Source organism: Protopterus annectens, chromosome 9.part0 (genome assembly GCF_019279795.1).
Source record: "Protopterus annectens isolate FY-2018-M chromosome 9.part0, PAN1.0, whole genome shotgun sequence".
Lineage (NCBI taxonomy): Eukaryota > Metazoa > Chordata > Ceratodontiformes > Protopteridae > Protopterus > Protopterus annectens.
In genome coordinates, this window is record NC_056743.1 from 962,230,461 (window position 1) to 962,246,824 (window position 16,364).

General features: G+C 37.1%; 1 protein-coding gene across 1 annotated transcript in view; it reads left to right on the plus strand.

The window, feature by feature from the left end:
• Positions 1–16,364, plus strand: part of FRMD3 (FERM domain containing 3) — a 1,518,736-nt gene that overhangs the window by 633,854 nt on the left and 868,518 nt on the right. Inside the window, exon 4 of the mRNA XM_044082188.1 lies at positions 15,413–15,510. Coding sequence (XP_043938123.1) covers positions 15,413–15,510 — 98 coding nt within the window. The remainder of the gene's footprint in view (positions 1–15,412; positions 15,511–16,364) is intronic.

Consider the following 16,364-nt stretch of genomic DNA (forward strand, 5'->3'; position numbering starts at 1 on the left):
ATAATTGTGTATCCTTCAGTCATCAATACTGTCCTATGAAGTACCAGTATTTTGACAGTTGTACATGCCTACACATCCATTTATCCATTTCACATAGGCCTCCCAATATCTTGTCTCAAACATCCAGTGCTGACATCATCCACTATAAATTGTCCTGCAGCATTGTTAACGTCAGACTTGTGCTGTGGCGCTTGCATTAAGTATTGAGCTCTCTATCTGGTGTACCTAGTTAGGTAGGATTTCTAATTTCACTGCAGCCAACTGCTGTGTGTGTGTGTGTGTGTATGTGTGTGTGTGTGTGTGTGTGTGTGTGTGTGTGTGTGTGTGTGTGTGTGTGTGTGTCTGTCTAGTCAGAAGAGCATAACTGTGTATTTTGCAGTCATTAGTACAATCCTATGGAGTACCAGTATCTTGACAATTGTAAATGCCTACACATCCATTTCATATAGGCCTTACAACATCTTCTCTCAAGCATCCACTGCTGACATCATCCACTATAAACTGTTCTGCAGCATTGTAAAAGTCAGACTTGTGCCATAGTGCTTGCATTAAATACTGAGTTCTCTAGCTGTTGTACCTAGGTAGGGTTTCTAATCTTCTGCAGACAACGTGTGTGTGTGTATGTGTGTGTGTGTGTGTGTGTGTGTGTGTGTGTGTGTGTGTGTGTGTGTGTGTGTGTTTCTGTGTGTCTAGTCAAAAAAGTATAACTGTGTATCCTGCAGTCATCAGTACAATCCCACTGAGTACCAGTAGTATAACAGTTGTGCATGCCAAAACATCCATTTCATATAGACCTTCCAATATTTTCTTTCAAACATCCAGTGCTGACGTCATCCACTATAAGTTGTCCTGCAGCATTGTAAAAGTCAGACTTTTGCTGTGGCACTTGCATTAAGTACTGAGTTCTCTAGCTGGTGTACCTAGTTAGGTGGGGGTTCTAAGCTCACTGCAGTCGACTGATGTGTGTGTGTCTCTGTCTAGTCAGAAGAGCATAACTGTGTATTTTGCAGTTGTCAGTACAATTCCATGGAGAACCAATATTTTGACAGTTGTACATGGCTACACATCCATTTCATATAAGCCTCACAACATCTTCTGTCCAACATCCAGTGCTTACATCATCCACTATAAACTCTCCTGCAGCACTGTAAAAGTCAGACTTGTACCATGTTGCTTGCATTAACTTCTGAGTTTGCTAGCTGGTATATTTAGTTAGGTAGGGGTTCAAATCTCACTGCAGATGACTGGTGTGTGTGTGTGTGTTTTTTGTGTGTGTGTGTGTGTGTGTGTGTGTGTGTGTGTGTGTGTGTGTGTGTGTGTGTTTCTAGTCAGAAAAGCATAACTGCATATCCTGCAGTCATCAGTACAATCCCATGGAGTACCAATATTATGACAGTTGCACATGCCTACACATCCATTTTATATAGGACTCCCAAAATCTTCTCTCAAACATCCAGTGCTGATGGCATCAACTATGAATCATCCTGCAGCATTGTAAAAGTCAGACTTGTGCTGTGACGCTTGCATGAAGTACTGTGCTTTATAAATAGGTAGGTAGGGGTTCTAGTCTTACTAAAGTCAACTGTGTGTGCAGTCAACACTCACTGTGGTGACACTTTTAGAATGATATGTGAGTCCACAGCTATACCAAACCCTACTCCGAACATCTCACTGTACCTTACAATGATGGTGGCATCCCATATAAAAGCACAGGTTTGTCAAAAAAAGTTAAGAACATTCATAATCACAACATGACAGCAGTTTTTAGTTAATTATGATTTTTCGAAATAATAGTTTAACAATTTTTTTTTTCAGAATGTTATTAATTAATAGGATGTTTTAAAACAATGCTGTAAAAGGATTAAATGAATCTTGACATGATTTTGATTGAAAAATATTTAAATGGGTTAATTTGTTAACCATATATTTATGATGAAGTCAGCTTTTATTAATTTTGGTTGATTATTTTGTGGAGAGTCTTTGTGGTCTAGTAGCTTTGTTTCAAGGGTCAGATGCTACGTGAGCCTTACTTTTCTTCAAGTTGGTTTGTTTTGATTCGTAGGCTGCACAGAGACATCCTGTTTTGACTTTTGTTTTCAGTTCTGTTTATAATCTTGTAATTCTTTGACTATTTTATTTTCTATTATTTTTCACATAAATTTCATCTAATTTTTATAAGGCATATTTCCTTTCACTGACAACTTATTAATTTGTAACCTCCATAAGAAATCTTGTCATACACTTTTTCATACACTGTTTGTTGTCTTTATAGCATTTACCTTTTCCTCTGTTAAATGTTCCCATGGGTTTATACAATAATTTTGGAATATTACATTTTTGTACTTTCTTGTATTCCTTCCATTGTTAATTTACACAATTTTATTATTTCTTGATACATTCTTATTTCTTCATTTCTCTATTCCTTCTCCCTTTTATTCATTTTAATTAGATGCCATTCTCTCTCTTATATTTTTCCTTAAATATACTTATCACCAACTTATTTTCCTTTCCATGTATCCATTTCAAGACCGTATACAAATGTAGTGAGGCTCAATATATTATCTGATTCAGAAGACCCAACCCCCCTTCCTCCTTATCCATATATAAAACCCCCTTTGACCGGATTTATTCTAGATCCCCAGATAATTTAAACTGAAACATAGTTTTGCTAAACTGTTTCTCCATTTCTCCTGGTAGTGTGTGTATATATATATATATATATATATATATATATATATATATATATATATATATATATATATACACATATACTTATATATGTATTTTATATATATATATAATGTTCATAGGCAGGTAATAGGCTATCGGCCCTAGCTAAAAAGGTACCCTGGCTTTTGCCACCCAAGAAAATTATTTTCCTGTGCCCCTGTCGAGCAGAGCCACAGAGGTGATCCTTGGGGTAATTTCCTATTTCCCATCCAATCATCAAGATTTTTCTTGAAGAGTGCTGATATAGATAGGTAGTTTGTTCCAGAGTATGGGAAGTCTCTGGGACAGGAATCTATCCCACCAGCATGTTCTGTTTATTGTGGTGACAAGGTTTAGGTCCCTAGAGCATGTAGCTCAGAAGGATTGGGATTTCTTTAAGTGGAGCATGTCCAACAACTCTGGGTTTGACATAGCTATGTATATTAGGCAGAGATCGCCGCTGAGTAGGCGATATGTGACGGAGTAAAGCTGGAGTTTTTTGAGACGGTCTGTGTAGGGCATCTGTTTGAGGCCAGTAATCCTCTTTGTGAGGTATTTCTGCAGCCTTTGCAGTTGTTGTAGATGTTTTGTGAGGTACATACTAAAAGGGGCATTGTATTCTATAATGGGTCTAATGAGTGACAAGTAGAGGGGAACAATGACGTCTTTTTTCCTGGATGAGAAATATTTCTGATGAGGTGTGCCACATAGAAGGATTTCCTGACTACTGTGGCGATGTGATTATCAAAGGAGTGACTACTGTCCACCTGTGTCCCAAGGTCTCTTATCACACTTTCGGTGTTAAATAGGCTACCACCTATGTGGTAGCTCATAGGTACAGAGTTTTTACCAAAGGGGATGACAGTGCACTTTTTGGCATTGAGCTTGAGGCCATGGCTTTGACACCAGGCATCTGTCTCATTGAGACCCTTTTGTAGGATGTCCACATCATTAGGAGTTTCAGTTGTAGCTCCTAGTTTGCAGTCATCTGCGAACTTCATTAGCCAAAAACCTTCTGTGTTAGTCTGTACTTCAGAAAAGTATATACCAAACAGGAGAGGACCCAGGACTAAACCCTGTGGTACTCCACTTGTCACTGGTCTGAAGTCGGGTTTGGAGTCTGCTACTTTCACAGTGTGAGTTCTGACAGTGAGCCAGTTGGCAACCCATCTTGTGACATAGGGATTTATACCTAGTTTAGTGATTTTATCTATAATTCCAGCGTGGGGGATGGTGTCAGAAGCCTTGGCAAGAACTAGATAGACTGTGTGAACCACCTTATCCTTGTCTACAGCTTTGGTGACTGCTTCAAAGAAGTCAGTCAGGTTTAGGAGACATGATCTGCCTTTTACAAACCCGAACTGGGTGGGGTCCAGAGTTTGGAGACTACCGATGTCTTTGTTTTATACGTTCCGTGATGATACATTCCATGGCCTTGCAGACCAGGCTCGTTAGGCTAATGGGGCAGTAGTTCCCAGGGTCCATGGTGGCTCCCCCTTTGTGGGGCAGGATAACCATCACTGTGCACCATTCAGTGGGCACAAAGCCTGAGGTAAGGCTATGATTGAACATTGTGCTTAGGTGGGGTGCCAGTTCATTCTGTAGTTCATGTAGAATGCAGCCTGGGATGTTGGGAACTTTGCATTCTTCCGGTATAGAGATGGGCCCTTTAGGGGGTTGGGGGGGGGTAAAGTTAGCACTGAACCTATCTGGCAGGATGGTGGCAATATCAGTTGGTTATGTATATTTAGTGCCATTGTGTTGTAACTCAGAGCAGATCTGAGTGTTGTCATTGAAATTCTTGACATAGCTATATAATGCTATGTGGTTGTCTTTAGAATCAGTGGCGATTTTGTTTTCATAACTAGCTTTGGAGGATTTTATGAGGGATCTCAGCTTCTTACTGAGGCTGACCAGAGAGCTCTTCCAGTCATGGGATTTTACTCTCTTTTGCAACAGTTTCTTTCTTCTGTTGTAGAGTTTGTTCATGGCAGTGGACCACCAGATTGGCTTTTTTGGAGGATAGCATCTTGGTTCTGTTAGGGATAGCACAATCCATACACTCGTGTAAGTGCTTATAAAGTGCATTTGTGTAGGATTCAGCAGTCATACCTCTATTGTCCGTCTGCATGGGTGCCGTGAAGTTTGCCACTTCTGTCTTAAGAAACGTGAAGTTGGCTTTGGAGAAATTTTTTACGGTGGTTTCCCTAATGGGGGGTGGGGGGGGGATGTGGATGTCTAAGCTGATTAGCTTGTGGTTGGATCTGACCAATAAAAAAATTATCTCTGGTGTGGAACACCGGTCACCCATGTTGGTAATGACCAGGTCTAGGATATTATTGCCCCTGGTGGGGGTGTGGATAAGTTGATTCACGGCATTGGAATTTATGAATTCCAGAAAATGTTGAGCAAATGAGTTGGTACGTGAGTAGTTTTCCCAGTTAATGGTGGGATAGTTGAAATTGCCCATTATTAGGGGGTTGGGTTGTACCCTAATATTTTCCAGTGTATCAAGAAATGAGGAGTAGGAATCCTAGGGCATGGTGAGGGATCTGTAGCAAATTACAGTTTGGATTGTGGTCTTGCCCAGAGTTAGTTGCACTTGGATAATCTCGGATGCATTATGCTGAGCAACTTGCCTGGAGGTGTGGATATCCTTAATGGATATGAACACACCTCCACCTTTAGCGTTTCGGTCCAGGTTAGGTGGCCGAAAGGTGTGGTATGAATTATAGCCTGGTAATGCAGGGGTACTCTCTGTAGCCTTGAACCAGGTCTCTGTCACTGCACAGATGTCGATGTTCTCCATTTTAAGGAGTGCCTCGAGTGAATGCATTTTGAGGTTTAGACGTCTAGCATTGAGTAGCATTACACTCAGATTTTGCTTGCTTGTACCTATTATGGTGGTGAATTTGTCATTTGAAACTTGCCTAAAAAGGCACTATAGGAGTGGCAAGAGCCTTAGCCAGTATCCAGAATCCCAAGGGCGACAGGTGCGGGCCATCTCTGGCAAAGCATTGTGGTCTGTCGATCATGTCATCCCAGGCAGACAGATACTGAATCCCCTTAGAATGATACCAGAAGCTTAGCCAGTTGTTGAAGTCAATCATTTTGTCCTTGTACTGTGGTATCATTCTGGGTGATGGCAGGGTGCTACTCAGGGCTAGGGTCATACCTGCCTGGGATACAAGATCAGAGAGCTCCTCCATGTCTCTTTTCATGCAGTCCAGGGAGGTATGTGTCAGGTCATTCACACCAACATGGACAATGACAGAGTCATATTTGTACTTGTTGTGGAGTGATGTGAGTGCGTGCATTATGTGGTGGATCCTGGCACCCGACAGGCAGCTGACAGTAACTTTCTCCTTGTTTAGCCTGGTGAGTGGAACATCAGTGTGCCTGACTATAGAGTCACCTATGACTAGAGTGTTGGGTACGTTGTTATGCCTTATGGGCTGTGCTTGAGTGGCACGCTGAGTTTGTGGGCTATGTGTCATTTGGGTTGTGTTGGAGTGTGGAGGTTGCATGCGTTTCTGCTTTGGAGGTCTCTGTTGCTTGATATATATAATAGCTACATACAATCATTTTCCCATCCATATTGTGTGTATCAAATATACTTCCTTACTAAGGATAATCTATCCCTATTCCATATAATACTAAGTCTCATTTAAATCTCTCATATTTTCCCATTGTTCCTTCAATGCATCATGTTTTTCAAAATCTCTAGCACTGATATTTTCTTCTCCAAACCATATCACGTCCAACATTTTATCACCTCATACACCCTTACATTTTTTCTTTATTAATGCTTAGTCCTACTTGCAAGCTGTCATGTACATTTATGATTACCTTTTTCCTTTCTTCTTAAATTTTAGCTGTTAATATTACACATTTACTTTTATGTAATTCATTTAATCCTTTTATCAACTGTTCATAACTATTATGAACAAAATATTGCTTATTGAACATCCTTGTTTTACACCTCTTTTCATCTCTATTTCTGCAGGTAGCCAACCATTTACTAATATTCTTATTTTAGTATTTTTATATACTGGTTCACATACTTTCATGATCTTTATACTAAAATTATATTCTTCCACTATTTACCATAAGATGTTATGCTCTGTTGAATCAAATGCTTTATTTATGCCAGGCACTTTTAATTTTTATTTTTGTTCTTTCTTAATATAATCAACTATTTCCATAATTATCATTAATAACTCTTGGCTTCCCTTTCCTTTAACGTACAAATATCTTCTTTCATTATATAATTCAACTTATTTTCTAATCTTTCTTGTATTAAATTTTATAGTTTATAATCATTATTATTCAACATTTTGATCTCCAGTTTTTAATCTCCTTCTTTTCTGCTTTCTTTCATAGAATCTCATAACACCCTTACATATTTCTCCATAATTAATTCCTTTATTAAACATTTGACAAAATTAACAGAACATTGATGATCCAGAGGGAAACTGAATGTAAGAACATATTGCTGTTGTTGGTGGGTTTTGATGCAGAGTAAGCATTTGACAGAATAAGTTTGGAGTTTATGAGCAGGGCAATGGAAACATTTTCATTCCCTGATAAAAATGACAAAGTTGATTAGAAGGATATATGAGAGATCTGAGGTAAAAATTAAAGTGGGTGGGTTCCAGTACGATAATTTCTGTTTGAGCAGAGGAACTAGGCAGGAGTGTCCTCTTTTTCCTTTATTCGTATTATATTTTGAACCATTTGGTAAAGAAAATAATAGACTTAGAAATTCAAGGATAAAATTGGTATGCTAGTCAAGAAAAGCTGGCTGTATTTGCAGATGATATTATTTTATACCTGATAAAACCAGAGAAGTACATTTCAGTGTTGTGGAACATTTTGATGCAGTTTCACATCTTTTCAGGATACAAAATTAATGAAGCGAAAACAAAAGCAATAGCTTTAAATTATGTACCCAACATGAGTTGGTACTGCAATATCTATATTTATGAGGACATGATAGAAGGAAGTACTCAGGAATATGGAGTAAAAAGGATTTTGGTGTGGCAGTTAAGGATATGTGGAAAGACACTAAACAAAAGATAATACAAAAATGAGAAACTGGAAATCCTGTTATATGGATATGGATTGCAAGATACAAATAATTCAACTGTTTTTAGCCCCTTTAGTTTTATACACAGGTCAGGCATATTTTCATCAACCAGAGGAGAAGTTGTGGATAGCAATTAATAAAGAGCTGAAAGATTGTATCTGGGAAGGGAAGACAGCAAGAGTCACGTGGGATAAGCTGATTCTTCCAGCCGAACAATGCAGTTTGGAATTGCCTGATTTGAAGGGGTATTTCAGAGCTACACAGTTAAGGCTCCTTTACATTGCAAAAGCAGAAGCCTGTAATTCAAAGTGGAAAGGGATGATGATGAAATTGGGGGAAATCCGAAGAAACAAGGAGAGACTGTGATTTTGGACGCAGATCCTTAAGGAGAATAACAGTAACCATTCAGAATGTTATATTCATAAAGTAGCAGAAAGTATTCTAACAACTAAGCCAACATGGGACTGGAGAAAGGAGATTCTGCCAATAGGGATGACTACATTTAGGGATAAAAAGAATAGGCAAGAGGGAGCTGGAATTTATTAGAGAAAACTGACAAAAGAACCAAGGCATTGAGAGCGAACAATTAGAAAGGGAAAGGTCGTAGAATGGGAAGAGGCCATAAATTTATTTGGACTGCAGGCTAGAGATTGCCTTCCCTATCAAGGATTAATATCATCAGAGTGTAGGCAAAGAAAGGGGGGATTCTAAGTGAAAGAGCAGCACTGGTAGAGTTTTTAGTGGAATCTGGACAGAAACTGCTGTTAAACATGAATAATTAGTAGAGCATACTAAATATTACCTGATAACTATATGAATCAATCAGAGGAGGTTAGGAAGGATTGGGAAAAGAGATTGGATAAGCAATTCACAAATAACCAATGGTGGATATATGTATATCTCCCAAATATGAACAAAGTCTAGAAGATTTAGGATTTTTGCTTGGAAGTGTTTATATTTGTATTGTTATATCCTAAGTAGACTCCAAAGAATTTTGCCTCAGGTAGATAGCAAATGGAGGTGTGATGGGGAGGAAAGAGGCAATTGGGAATATATTTTCTGGGAGCGTAATGAGTTGGCAGACTTTAAAGATTCCCAGCAGACTGCTCTGTCAGAGATATCTGGTGAACAAATTGATGTAACTAAGTAAATGAGTTTTTTGAGGTATGATACAGAATCAGAATTGCATAGACATAGTAAGGCCTTGCTGAGTCTAATTATGGTGGCTGCTAAAAAAGCAATTACTAGAAAATGGAAATCAGAGTCTAAACCAGCTTTACTAGAAGGGTTGAATATAGTAACAGAGATAAAACAACTGAAATTGGGATCTTTAGGAAAGGGTAGGAGAAAATTTCTTAGAAAAAAATGGGAATTGTGGGAGCAATACATGCAGAGGAGGATCAAGGTTTAAAGAAGGCAAAATTTGAAAGAACTATCCAGTGTTTGACTGACAATGACAGGATTGTTTATAAATTATGTATAATGTTTGCAACTACAATTATGTCAATATGGTTTGTGATGTATAGTATTTGCAATTAAAATTATGTCGTTATGTCTGTTGTCTTTCAATTTTTCCTTTTTTTAAATTTTCATCTCTCTCATTATACCACTCTTTTCTTTTACATTTGTACTTAAATATGGTGATACTTGTTACTTTTTCCTTGTAAAAATATTTTGCTTATATAATAAAGCTTTAATTTTCTCGACTCTTTTGATAAATCCATTCTTCTTTTCTAAAATATTCCCTTTCATTCCTATCAAGACTATTTAAAACAGGTTTTTGTATTTCTGTATATTCTTTTTTATCTTCTTGTCTTTTCCTATTCCCCATCCTCATACTCCCCAGAGATATACATTATTTTATATTTTTCTTTAAAGGTTATCCACCATTCTGACCAATTTTTATAAAAATCTCTTATTGTCAGATGATTCATCAGTAACATTGTTATGTCTTCTTGACTTTCCACATTCCATTCCTTTTCATTAATTCTCTTATAGGTTCATAGGTAGGTACTAGGCTATCTGCCCGAGAACATTTATAAGCCTAGCCAGAGTGTGTCGGCTTTCACCGCCCCACTGATTAATTAACTGATCCTCTTTCAAGCAGAGCCAATGAAGTGATCCCAGGGGTGTATTTTCTGTTACCCATCCACTTGTCAAGGTTTCTCTTGAAGAGTGTTAGTGAGGACCCTGCCTGATGTAATTTGGAATTTTGTTCCAAAGCATGGGGAGCCTCTGTGATAGGAATCTATCCCACCAGCATGTTCTATTTATTGTTGTGGCGAGGTTTAGCTCACTAGAGTGCGTGGCTCGCAGTGACTTGGATTTCTTTAGGTGGAGCATGTCCAAATCTGAGTTGGACGTGGCTTTGTAAGTCAGGCAGAGATCACCTCTGAGTAAGCGATATGCCACTGAGTACAGCTGTAGTTTTTTTCAGTCCAGTTGCCTAGGACATATGTTTCAGGCTAGTAATCCTCTTGGTGAGGTACTTTTGTGGTCTGTCCAGCTGTTGCAAGTGTCTTGTGAAGTACATCCCAAATGGGGCATTGTACTCTATGATGGGTCTAATGAGTGACGAGTAGAGGGGCACTATAACCTCTTTATTTCTTGATGTGAACCCTTTAGTAATTAGATGGGCCACATAGAAGGATTTCCTAACTACTTTGGCAATATGATTGTCAAAGGACAGATTACTCTCTACCTGGGTCCCTAGATCTCTTATTACCTCTTCTGTATTAAGGGGGCTGCCACCTATGTGGTAATTCGTGGGTGTTTTGTTTTTCCCAAATGGGATGACTATGCATTTTTTGGCATTTAGCATGAGGCCATGACTTTGACACCAGGTGTCTGTCTTAGTAAGGCCCTTTTGGAGGATGTCCGTGTCAGCCGGAGAGTCAATTATGGCTCCCAGTTTGCAGTCATTGGCAAACATGGTTAGCCATAGTCCTCCTGTGTTTGCCTGTACTTCTGAGAAGTATATGCTGAACAGTAGGGGTCCCAGGACCGAGCCTTGTGGGACACCACTTGTGACTGGTTTAGAGTCGGACCTGGAGCTCGCTATTCTTACCGTGTGAGTTCTGTCTGTAAGCCAGTTGGCACCCCATCTTGTGACATAGGGGTTTATGTCCTTTCCTGATTTTTTCTATTCTTTATTCTCATCTATTTCAATCCATATTGCTAAATTATCTGAAAACCTGTTCTACTGCTTCTTCTATCACAGTTCTCATGGTTTTAGATAAAAGAAAATAATATGTCTCTGGAGTTTTCCTCTTCAGTATGTAGTTTTATACAGCTTCAATAATTTTAGCTTTCCACATTACTACTTCTTCCATTACTTTCTTATCTAGTGTATTTTTTTGCTTTTTACATCTTAAATCACAATTAAAGTTTTCTGTTACTGTTACATCCATATTTACTATAACATAGTCTAATATTTCTCCAACTAATTTCTCACGCTTTTATGTATCACATATGTATATATTGTTATTAATCTAAACAGTTTACCCTCCATTCTAAAGTCTACTGTCAATCTTCTTAAGTTAACTAATGTATATAATCCAAAAATGTTATTCTCTTTCTATACAATAAAGCAATACCTGTACAATTTTCATAACCTAAGTTCTGTATAATACCCCTAACCATAGTGTTTCTGTTTGTTCTATTTCTTTTTTATTTAAAACCATAATATCTTCTAAAAAATGTACATCACACTTATTACACCATTCTATCACTCCAGTTCTCCTAAGTACATTCTTTATACTATTGACAGGTAAAAGCCTAAGATTAGTCATTGTCCTTCTCTTTAATTTACTACAAATTGTTTATTTATCCATTTCCTTTCTTTTTAACTTTCATTCCTAAATCCTGAAATTTTCTTTTCCTGTCTTTACCTCTTTTCTAAATTGAACTTTTCTTTTTAACTATTTTCCAATTTATGTCTTTTTTATAACTAACTTGTGTTCCGCTGTCCTTCTCCCCTTTCCCTTTTTGTGCATTATCCATATTTTCCTCTTGATTTATGTCATTATTTTCCCTTTATCATTTTGTAGTTCTCTCTGTTGCAATAGCTGCTTCTTATTTATATTTCTTTATTTTGTTCTTCTACCTCACACTGTAATCTTTTCTCCTTCCCACAATCCATCCATACATGTCATGCTTGCTTACATTTATAACATATTTTTCTGCAATTTTTGGCATCGTGACCAATTTTTCCACGAATAACATCTCTTTTCATCACAGTTATTTACAAAATGTCTCTCCTTCCACAGAAAAAAAAACATTTTCTGTGTTGTCCCAATAATTAACAATAGCTCTATGACCATTAACATTAAGCATGCTTGGAAGATGTACAATTTTGCCATTTTCACTCTCACATTACAGTCCAAAGACCCTGTCCAAAGTCCTCTATTATCAATAACTTTAGAAATGTCTTTACTTAATTATAAAAGTTCAAGTATTTTTTACAGTCTCTCTTTCAGCTTCTGTCCGAAATTCTATATTAACTTTTTTCTGTGTTTTTCGAGAAAAGAAAGACTTTATATTTGTTCCATGGATATATATCTTTTTTCTTTTTGTATTCTTTCAAAACATTTCTAAAATGTCAGCAGTCTCAAAAAATATCACAATAAGTCTCTCTTTTAATCAGAATAAAAGCTCTTACCTCCTGTGCCTTTACGCCCAAAGGCACAACTATCTTGTCCCATATTTCATTCCTGTCCATTTCCAATTCTTCCTTACTCTGAATTCTCACCACGTTTCTTCTTCACCAATTCTTCTGACTTCTTTCTCTCCCTTTTCACTTCTGTTTGTGTTCTGACTACTTTTGCAAATGATGTCTTCTTTATTTGCTGTTCTTCTTCCTTGTTTATTTTCTCCATCATTTTGCACCACTATAATTCCTCCCCCATCTCCGTCTCACTTTACTCCATCAAACTTTCTACTATGTCATCCTGCCACCCTTCCAACTAAAGAGTTGTAATTCCAATTTCTTCATGTTTTGAGCCTTGAAATACTTCCCGCTGAAATATCTCCTCTGAATCTTCAAGCTAATCTCCATTTTTCTTCTGTCAAACATCTTTTTCTTTTTCAAACTGCACAAACATTTCTACCGAGTCGGCATTCACCTCTACTCCTTTTTCTTTGGTCGCCATGTTTTGAGTGTTGTTCTCCCAGCTGCCAATGTGCTAGGGATGGAATGGAAGCTTACACTTGATGGCCGCACACATCATTAGTGTCGTAGCAGTAGGGGAAGTTCCCCAATGCCCTGGCCAAATTTCCCATAGTAGTATAAATACCATCTCCTGCATCCCCTAAAAAGAGGACACCAGTCATGTGGGACTAACCCATTCAACAAAAGATAGATAATCAAAACTGACAGGATGCAACTGCTTTCAGCTAGAGCCTGAAACAGTATTGTACTGTACTATATTGAAAAATGGAACCCACAAGTTAGTACAGTGACTTTGTTATATAGTAAGGCTGTCGTTCTCTGTTCATCTGTGTAGCACATGAAGTCATCAAAAACAAAATCTAATAGTGAGGCTCCAGCAATGAGTCACTGGAATCAGAAATCTTAGCTGTTGAGCAATCACTTCCCCTTTCATCATTCATTTGATTTGATTTTACATCTGTGTCCTTTCTGATAAAATTGTCTGGTAACAGATATTTTATGATGTGTTTACCAACACAGAGTAAAGCTTCAAATGCATACATTTCTGTGTAAAACCATTGTTCACAGTCATATAGTTCAGTGCCCTAATAATTTATGCTAAATACTGTGGTTTCTATATTCTGTGGTAATATAGGTCTTATAATGTGTACATTGTTTATGTACTTCATATAAGGTTTGTCTCTGTGGTATAGCAGTAGATTTTTTTGAAACTCTTGTGGTATTAACTGAAAATGCGAAACAGTAAGGAAGGAGAATTAGCATGAACATGTGGATAATTGTTCAGTGAAAGGTGGAAGAACATAAAACAAAAAAGAGACTTGAGAGGAGTAGATTTGATGGTAAAGCATTGTTCTGAGGAAGTCCAGTTTTGTATTGTATTTGGGATGAAAAATATGTCAAGCTTCAACTGATGATTTTTGTTGACAATCGGGTTTGGTTTATTTAATAAATTGGTGGATTTTACATTATGTTATCAGGTGTCCTTCTACAGTATCCTTTCACTGGTGTATTGGTTCTTAGTTGGTTTATGCAGTGATACACTCAACAGTTTTAGATTATTATCTTGCTTCTGTTACTTTATTATTATTCTTTGTCTCATCCTGGTGAGAAGGGCTGACCATTCAGCATGTCTCAGAGCACCAGGAACAAGAAACTGATTGGTTTAATTATTCTAAACATGGACATTTTCCTTGCTTTAGAATAGTGACTGAATATACTTGAAGCTGTTTTATTTCATTATTACTGGTGTTCTCTTATCCATAAAACATAAAGATGTTGACCATTTATATATGTATCCCCCTTTACTGGAAAATGTTTATATAAGTAAATACTTTTGCCGGTGTATTACATTGTTTTGTCTTAACTGCAAAGCCATTGTGATATTTTGTAATATAGAAAGACAGTATTGTCCATGAAATGTAATTCTGCCTTCCATGTTTTCCTTGGTGTACTTCTTCATTTGGGAAAGCAGGAGCACTTTTGAAGATTTTTTTCTGATTTTTACTGACATTGTACAGTAGTGGCCAAATCAATGAGCTATGAATAAACCATAAGCTGCAGGCACAAGGTTGATGCCTGCAGCTTCCATTTGTGTATTTCTCAAATAGGTGTAAGTCACTGAATTAGTATAAAGGTCTGAGATTATTTTTGGAAACAGTGAATTTTATCTTGTGGATCTTACTGTATAATATCTGGGGCAGTGGAGTGGCTTAGTAGATGTTGTTTATTACTAACAGGTCAGGGTCTGAGGTTCAAACCAGAATCTTTGCTCATTGTGTGGAACTTGCACTGCCTTCCCTTTCCTAAAACCATGCTGGGTGACTGATCACACTTAATTTCCATAATTTTTCTTATGCTCTTGTGGTCTGGGTCGTGGCTAAAGTGGTCCTGACAAGGACAGCTACTTCACCCAATTAACAAATAATGAATATTATTGATTTTATTTTGCCATTGTTTACCAAGAAAATCTGACTGGGTTTAGTTAAACCCCTTTTCACTGGATGCTTGGATAGAAAATCTCCTCAGATGTTTTATGAATTTATCAAGGTTACACATAGAATGGGAGTCTAAAAACAATATACAACTATTAATAGAGCATATGGTATTTTTGAACAGTGTGTATACATTTGCAGAATACATGAATATTTTAGCAGTGTCTATATATTTACAATCATACCACATTGTAGATGACATCATGTATCTTATTTACAATGTGACTATATGAATCTAAGTCATTTGTAGTGTACATTATTTTCCATTTAGTGGTGCAGTAGGGAGAGAAAAATTAATATAATGTAATATGATTATAATAAAAATATGATATAATAAAATAAATATGACACATAATAAATACATACGTTTCTATACAGTGAAATGCATGTAAGAACTTGTGGCAAAGTAACTTGCATAGTAAAAGTATATATTTTGCTTCTTTTGTCTTACAGGTATCTTTTATATCTGCAGCTTAAAAGAGATATTTTCCATGGTCGGTTGCTTTGCTCCTTTTCTGATGCTGCATACCTGGGTGCCTATATTGTTCAAGGTGAGTCAGGATATAGTTAAACATGATGGCTAGTAATATTTTTAAAGTATATTTTTTATAAATATGTACAGCAAACCATCAAGGACAATGGAACACAATTATTATGTCATCTTCCACAGCACAGTAATACATTTATGTGTTGAAAGACATAATCATCATACTCTTCCCTTTCATCAGTCTCTACCTAGGAATCTTAAATTAGTAATCCTGTGCACTGTCAGCTGATTACTGCCAACATCCAGAGTTCAACATTCAAGAGAAATTGTTAAAAAGGCAATAAAAGCGATCATTTTGGATAAAGTGCAGTTATTGACTAATAATTACATTGTGTGGATATCAGCAAAGAAGAAATTTGAAGAAAATATTAGAAAATCAATTAGAAAAGGAAAAGAAAAATTTCTAGCTCAAAAAAAACTTGCATCTGTTCAGCAAAAAGTGGTTCAGATTACAGCTTCAGTACAGGAGATGGTGTCAGTTAATTTAGGGACACATAAATCAAATGTACTCAGAAGTATAAGTGACACATTAGTGGAATATATAAAGTCAAATGGTAAAGGGCTGCTAAAAGTAGAAGTTTTAAGTAGCTTTTCAGTCGAGCTGATAAAAGTGCAGAAATCAGAGGCTAAAATGAAGCAAGAACCGGCTGAACATAAGGCTTCTCAAGAACTGTTTCAAAAATAAGTAGAGTAGGAAGAGAAGGGCACACAGAGAAAACCTTAGATTTTCTGCTGTACCGGAGAAACTGGAAGGAATAGATTGCATTATTTTTTTGAAAGTACAGCAAAGCAACAGGTGCTGGATTTGTTAATTCAGAGGACACATTGTGTGTTGCCTCAAATCTGGCCATGAGAACG